Source organism: Miniopterus natalensis, chromosome 6, assembly GCF_054644295.1.
Source record: "Miniopterus natalensis isolate mMinNat1 chromosome 6, mMinNat1.hap1, whole genome shotgun sequence".
Lineage (NCBI taxonomy): Eukaryota > Metazoa > Chordata > Mammalia > Chiroptera > Miniopteridae > Miniopterus > Miniopterus natalensis.
The window spans coordinates 22,127,204-22,134,821 of NC_142086.1; the positions used below are offsets into that span (position 1 = coordinate 22,127,204).

Below are 7,618 nucleotides of genomic sequence, written 5' to 3' on the forward strand. Positions count from 1 at the left end.
AATGTGGTATTAGACAATGATGGTATTATAAAATGTTGACTGAGGTAAAAATTAAAGTAATATTTTTTATCTTGTTAGACCCATTTCATGATTAATGCTTTTGATATTCCTAAAGGCAAAGGTTGCTAGCTCCACACTACGGATGACAAGTCTAAATATCAAGTTTATGAGGTGCCGGGCACCTAAGGGATTTGTATTTCATCTTCAATAACACTTTATAAGGTTTGAAACTTATTATTCTCACTCTACAGGTAATGAAGCTGAGTCTTTGAAAATTGAAATGACTTTCCTGGCCCACACTCGTAATGGAGAAGACCGACGTCAACCGAAATTCTGTTCAGCTCTAACACTCGTAGGTTTCATTCACAATGCTTGATATTCTCTTAATAAACTGAAGTGTCCATCTCAGGAATAAACATCAGTTCTACTGCCTCCACAACCCCATTCCTCCATGTCCCCCCATCCCTCCTCCACCCACACAAACGCTCAGCTTCCTCCCTCTTCAAGGGTCAGTTACAGCCAAAGGAAATAGTGCAGCATACGAGTCTGTTCTGTGTGTGTTTGCTGGCTAGTTTCACAGTGCTCATTGAACACACTGCAGTTTTCCCTAAGATTTTCATTGTTGCAATTATTTTCCCAACTGTAGCAGATTATTCTGCAAGCAATACTTGAAAACAATAACCAGAATCATTCAAACAAAGAAATGTGTGAATATGCAAAATTTCATTGAACATGCTCTCTTCTTCCTAAATATTTTTAAGATTTGTTTGGTTAAAGCTAGTTAAAAGATGCTTTAATGGTTAAAGCTGCTTTCATTAATGGTTTTAATGAACATTGTGCTTAGTATTTTTAAGATTGGTTAAAGCTACTTTGGTTGTTAATTTCCAGTTACCACTTAGCAATATGTCTCCTTGTATCTGTCTAAGACTGGTCAGGGTAACAGAGTCACCCAACACATTCCTGGAATAAAGGGATTTAATGAAGATATTGGAGTTTACATTAATGTTGGAAAAGCTAGGAGAAGATCAGGAAAGTAAACATTGAATTTAAAGTCAAATTTAAAGTCAAAATCCAGTTGCTGCCTAAAGTTAAAGAAACAGACACTGAACATGTCAGCCTAAGGCCCCAAAGTGGATGGTTCTCAAAGGCTTCCTTAGAAACCGTTGTAGTTCTCAAAAATATCTGAGAAATTTTCCAAGAGCTCACAGAAGCTCCTATCAATGTCTGCCCATGCATTTAGCTGCAACCACATTCAGAGGCCCATCAGCTCTCCTCCCCTTCTGCCTCCCAAACCTTGTGGGAATTCCTCTCATTATCAAATTAAATCCAAACTCTGTAGATTCTGGGAAATATAGTTCTCTACATCCACTTTACATTGCAGGGGCTGGAGCTCATAGGGATGCCGAGTTGACAACAAATAATCCAGCACAGTCCATCCTTGTCAACTTAGAGTCAATACACATGGCATTGGCTTTAAGACTAGGTGGCCTGGAGAAACTGAAAAAAAAGTGAGGAGACTCTTAGTGAACAAACTTTTCGTGGTGTCTGAAAAGGAAGTGATGAAACAATACCTAGGAGACTAGAAAGAGGGCAACCTATGTTTTGTGGTAGCAAAGCAATTTATGAGTGTTGTCTCCTGTACCTTAAAAAATAAAATATGCTCAGCCAGTGTGGCTCAGTGGTTGAGTGCCATCCCCTGCACCAAGAGGTCGCTTGTTCTCTTCCTGGTCAGGGCACAAGCCCAGGCTTCGGGCTGGATCCCCAGCAGGGGGGTGCAGGAGGCAGGCCACCAGTGGCTCTCTCATCATTGATGTTTCTGTTTCTCTCGCCCTGTCCCCTGAAATCAATAAAGACATATTAAATAAAATTTTTAAAGACTACATATAATTGATGGGACTACAGGCTCCACTTAAAGAGTAATCCTGACTATTACCCAGTGAAGACATTCAAAATACAGAATACAATCTATGTTCTAAGAATAAGAGAAACTTGTGTGACATAGCCTATGTTCAGTAACCCAGAGGTAGTACCTACCATCATGAGGACTCACAGTGGGAACTTTAAATGAAAGGAATATGAACAAATCTGATTAAAGGCTGTGTTTGATTTAATAATGGTACATGATTCATTGAAATTTTAATTGTAAGTGGCAAGGAAATAAGACAAAAAGATAAAGAAACCCATTTGTGATTGGCTACACTTGTTTTCCTATTTTCTTTGCTTTCTATAAATATACTATTAGAAGATTAATTTTTCTAAATTTAATAATGAGATTTCTGATAAACTGCAGTTGAATTTATGACACACTTTGATTTTTTTCCTTAGTAAATACCATTTTATTGGGCTTAATTTAAATGCTACAGTGTGATGGTTAGAGAAATCAATTGAATTATCAAATAATTCACCTTTTTATAAACTGGTCCATTTTTTTACAGAATTATTTTTATTATGGAAACACACATTACTATTTTCAGTTTATCTTTTTTAATATTCTACTCAAAATGTAATTTGAAGTTATCTCTTGAAGAGGCTCGTGTTCCAACATTGTTTATCAGGCAAATTAAAATGGAAAGTTACTTTTGCTTATAACATGGAAAGTGTCAGCACTTTTAAATGAATTCTCATAATACTAAATACTTTTTCAAAAGAATTAACCAATTAAGAAAACATTTAGCCTTTTTATTGAATAGTCTAATTTGTAGTGCAAATTTTATGATGGGGGTAAAATCGGAAGGAATGTAGAAATTAATTAATCTACCATGTTTCTAAAATGTCTAAGTGGCTTTGGAGTAGGCGTTTCACCTTTGACCATGGACCCCCCCACACACACCCCAGAGATGTTTCCAGGGAAGCTAGCTAAATACTATGAGGTTCACTGATATTGAAAACACATATCAAAGATTTTCATGACAGTTCTCATGGTACCAATGAGCGCATCATTATGCCCCAGGACCTATGATCCAATATTGATTTAGGAAATATTGTCATATGGCATAACTCTCATAATGGGTTGGAAAGAGTGGAAACGATGTGGGGACGAGGGAGTTAAAAGGCCTAGAGCAGGAGGTCCAAGAGCTGCCCTAAGACCTCAATAAAATAGGGAAACATCAGGAGAAAAACTGGAGTAAGATCATTTATTTGAGGCACTCCAAGAAGAAAGTGAGGAATGTGGGAAAGAGAGATGCTGAGAAAGTCGTACAGCAGAAATGTCAGAGCTGCTCTCAGTGACAGGCGCTCGGAGATGCTACAGCAGTGAAAGGATTAAGCAAAGAGCTAACAATCATACTGATTACCCTCCACAAACCTGACTTCCTGGACCAGCAGCAGGAGCATCACCTGGGCTCCTGCTAGAAATGCAGATTTAAAGCTCCCGCCTCAGATTTACCATCTCTCAAACCCCAGAGAGTGGACCTAGCAATCTGTGTTTTAACAACTCCTCCTGGTAATTCTGAAGCAACTAAATTCCAGAACAACTGGTTTAGAATTCCGAAGGAGACTTTAGCCTCTATCCTTTATCTGGAGTTGTCTTCCTTGACCTTTGAAAATAGGTAAATGTTGCCCGGCTGGTGTAGCTCAGTGGTTGAGCACTGGCCCATGCACCAAGAAGTCACTGGTTCCATTCCAGGTCAGGGCACATGCCTGGGTTTCCAGGTTCGATCCCCAGCAGGGGGTGTTCAGGAGCCAGCCAACCAAGGTTGATGCATCAATGTTTCTATCTCTCTCCCTCTCCCTTTCTCAAAAACAAAATCAATAAAAACATTTTTTTTAAAAAGTGGGTAACTGTTGATATAAATTATAGATATACAACTCCTTTTCAATTACACACTGAAGAAATACTCATTTTCCAGGTAGCAGGTATTCAAATTTCTTCTGCCTCTCAATTTACTTAGGAGCAAGCCATCAGAGCCTGCCTTCAATGAATATGAGAAAATAAAAATTAAATTTAGTGCTGGTGAACCAAAAACAAGTAGAATATTAAATACCGTGCACTCCAATGTTTTCTAATACACACATTTCATAAGAAGCACTTGATATAGAAATACCACGTATTTTTAATTATTGTTCTATTTGTTCCAACAAATGAAACATAACCATTTAAAGTAAAAAACTATTTAAGGACTATGGAGGTAAAATTATTATTAGTTATTAGTAAGAATAAAGTTTCAGGTTCCATCTCCTCTCTGTCTCTTCCTAAGATATAGGTAGCTACTAAAGAATTATTAAAGCAAGAGAGAGGTCAATGGGGAGCAAGGAGGACATCTGTCATACTTTTAGCAATAAAGATAAATTTAAAAAATAAATTAAATTTTAAAAAGAGAGAAGTGTAGATGCAAAAAAATTATCTTATAAAAATGATTATTCTTATTTGGTTACATTCCAATTGCTTTTATTTGACTTATAATTAAACAATAGCATGGACTGATTTAAAAATCATAAACCATGTTTGGAGGGTCTTCTTTCAGAAGTAAGGTTGCATGATTGTCATAATGGTGAGTTGTAAAAAGAATACTTTGCATTTCAGGGTGTGTGCCATTCTGAGTTGTCCTTAGAGTGACGTTCACCTTGTTGAGTGGGCTGTTTGGTCATATATTTTACTGTAATAATGGGCAGTGTTGTCCAGTTATTTGACTGTAACTAATTTTATTTTAAACTAAATTAACTACTTCTAACCACAAAGGCTACTAAACACTCTGACATTTTCCTAATTTCATAAAATAATCATGGAATGCTAGAGAGATACTAAAAATATTTTATTTTTGTTTATTTTCCTTTATATCATGACATAAAATACATTAAAATTTCCTTTAGTCTCCATAAACTCAATAATAATGTTCTCAATGTAACTTTGAATTAAGTACAAAATTGTTTATGGTTTAAAATACTGCCTTTAAAATAATATTTTCTTATATAATGCACAAATAAATATTAATGACATGTGCTTTTAAACTTTTTCTGGCGCAGACAAGAGAAAATCATAGCTAGGATTAATACAGTCTTTTTAATGCAATTCTATAATGGTAGAGATTTTACTGCATAATAGTTTAGCTTACTCATAAAAATTGTTTTATTTGAGCTATATTTTAAGAAATGTTTTGAAAGTTATTTGTTGCTGTTCTCATGGGTTTCTTAAATTAAAAACAAAAAAGAAAATGCGCAATGTCAACTCATTTTTTTAATCCATAGAATATTCTGGGGGAAAATACACATATGCTTTTTAAAAATTGTTCTGAAAGGAAGAGAAAAGATCTTTAAAGCCTTCTTTGAACTGTTTTCCCCTCCTTTGTTACAGGTAGCCAATTTCCAACTATATTGATGTTTTAAGACAACCACCAAAATGGATTTCTTAAACACGTCTGATCAGAACCTGACCTCAGAAGACCTATTCAACAGAACGCCATCCAAGATTCTGGTGTCCCTCACCCTGTCCGGGCTGGCGCTGATGACAACCACCATCAACTCTCTGGTGATCACTGCCATCCTTGTGACCAGGAAGCTGCACCACCCGGCCAACTATTTAATCTGCTCCCTGGCAGTTACAGATTTCCTGGTGGCCGTCCTGGTGATGCCTTTCAGCATTGTGTACATCGTGAGAGAGAGCTGGGTCATGGGCCAGGCCGTCTGTGACATCTGGCTGAGCGTTGACATCACCTGCTGTACCTGCTCCATCCTGCATCTCTCGGCCATCGCCTTGGACCGGTACCGGGCCATCACGGACGCTGTGGAGTATGCCAGGAAAAGGACCCCCAGGCGTGCGGGCATCATGATTGCGGTGGTGTGGACCCTATCTGTCTTCATCTCCATGCCTCCCCTCTTCTGGAGGCACCAGGCAACCAGCCGAGAGGACGAGTGCGTCATCAAGCACGACCACATCGTTTCCACCATTTACTCAACGTTTGGAGCTTTCTACATCCCCCTGACATTGATTTTGATCCTCTATTACAAAATATATAGAGCAGCGAAGACCTTATACCACAAGAGACAAGCGAGCAGGATCGCCAAGGAGGACCTGAACGGCCAGGTGCTTCTGGAGAGTGAGCACAGGAGCTCTCGACTGGCCTCCGCAGCCTGCGCGCTGGAGAAGTCTCTGTCCGACCCCTCGACAGACTTGGATAAAACTCACAGCGCCGGGAAGGCGCCCGGGGCGGGCTTCAGGCACGAGAAATCCTGGAGAAGGCAGAGGATCTCAGGCGCCAGGGAGCGCAAAGCAGCCACCACCCTGGGCCTCATTCTGGGTGCATTTGTAATATGTTGGCTTCCCTTTTTTGTAAAAGAATTGGTGGTTAATGTCTGTGAAAACTGTAAAATTTCTGAAGAAATGTCAAATTTTTTGACATGGCTTGGCTATCTCAATTCCCTTATAAATCCGCTGATTTATACAATTTTTAACGAAGATTTCAAGAAAGCATTCCAAAAACTTGTGAGATGCCGATGTTAGTTTAAAAAAGGTTTATTATTAAAAGGTTGGGGGTTTTTTTGAGGTGAAGTACCTAAATGAATGCTAAGTGATGAAACACTTAAACGTTTAGAAGGAAATAAATTAAAACTGCTAAAATAATAAGAATATAGCTTATATTTTAATAGCAACATGAATATAAAATTTGTTGATATAAAGATGTTTCTTTTGACCATTGTTCTAGAGTACTCAAAATTAGAAAATAATTTATTGTAAGTATTTTGCCTATGCAATGTTCATAAAAGGCTAAGTGGAAATATATATACATATATTATTAATAACAGCAGTTTTCTAGATTTATGTCTTACAAATATTATAGAAGAGTGCTCAATTAACAACATGCCTCCTTCCATAATTTCTATAGAATCCTACTGTTTTATTATATAATTTTATTATTTATTAAAAATTATAATTCACCCTAAAGCACACATTTCTCCCACCTAGCCACTCTTGTTCCCTGTCCATCACACCCAGGGCAATAGAGGAGGGGGGAAGAGCTAACAAGGACTCTTACTTAGTATGACTAGAGGAAATGTAAAAGTCAGAAATTGATAATGTCTTTGCATTTAGATAGTAAAGAGCAATCATAAAGTGAGTTAGACACTACAAAATAATTTTAGATACTGAACTTGTGCTTATTTAACATTTTATTTTTGTTTAATATGAATTCCTAGAAGAATATTTTTAATTTAATTTAATTTTTTCATCAACATTTATGCCCCCATACCCTCTTCCACCTCCGTCCCCCCCCCCCCCAATCACAACACTGTTGTCTGTCATAACCATCCATTATCAGCATTTGAAATCAAAGCCTTACCCTAAGTAGCAATAACTCAAAGGGGAAAGGGGGGAGATCAGGGCAGGTGTTATACTTACACATAATTATTTGGGAATCAAATTTAAGGCACTAAGTACCCTAGGTTACTCACCATAGTTAGTATTCTCCTAATGTCTTTTTAAGAATGTAAAATATATTTCATTTATGTTCATGTTAATAAGCTCAGTTGCTAACTAAAATGTTCATGATACTTTATACTTCAGCCCCTCTATACCTTTGATTTAAACATTATTTCCTTTCTATCAGAGAGAATGTGATAGAAACTCTTAGAACTTTTCACTGACTTAAAAGAAATTTGTTTCCAATTAGTAGAAATGAATAGACAA

General features: G+C 37.3%; 1 protein-coding gene across 1 annotated transcript; it reads left to right on the plus strand.

Annotated features, from left to right (window-relative positions):
• Positions 1 to 266: 266 nt before the first annotated feature.
• HTR1F (5-hydroxytryptamine receptor 1F) lies at positions 267 to 7,168 on the plus strand. Its single transcript, XM_087817856.1, has 2 exons — positions 267 to 352; positions 5,291 to 7,168. The coding sequence occupies exon 2, from the start codon at positions 5,336 to 5,338 to the stop codon at positions 6,434 to 6,436; it is 1,101 nt and encodes a 366-aa protein (XP_087673982.1). The 5' UTR covers positions 267 to 352; positions 5,291 to 5,335; the 3' UTR covers positions 6,437 to 7,168.
• The last annotated feature ends 450 nt before the right edge of the window (positions 7,169 to 7,618 follow it).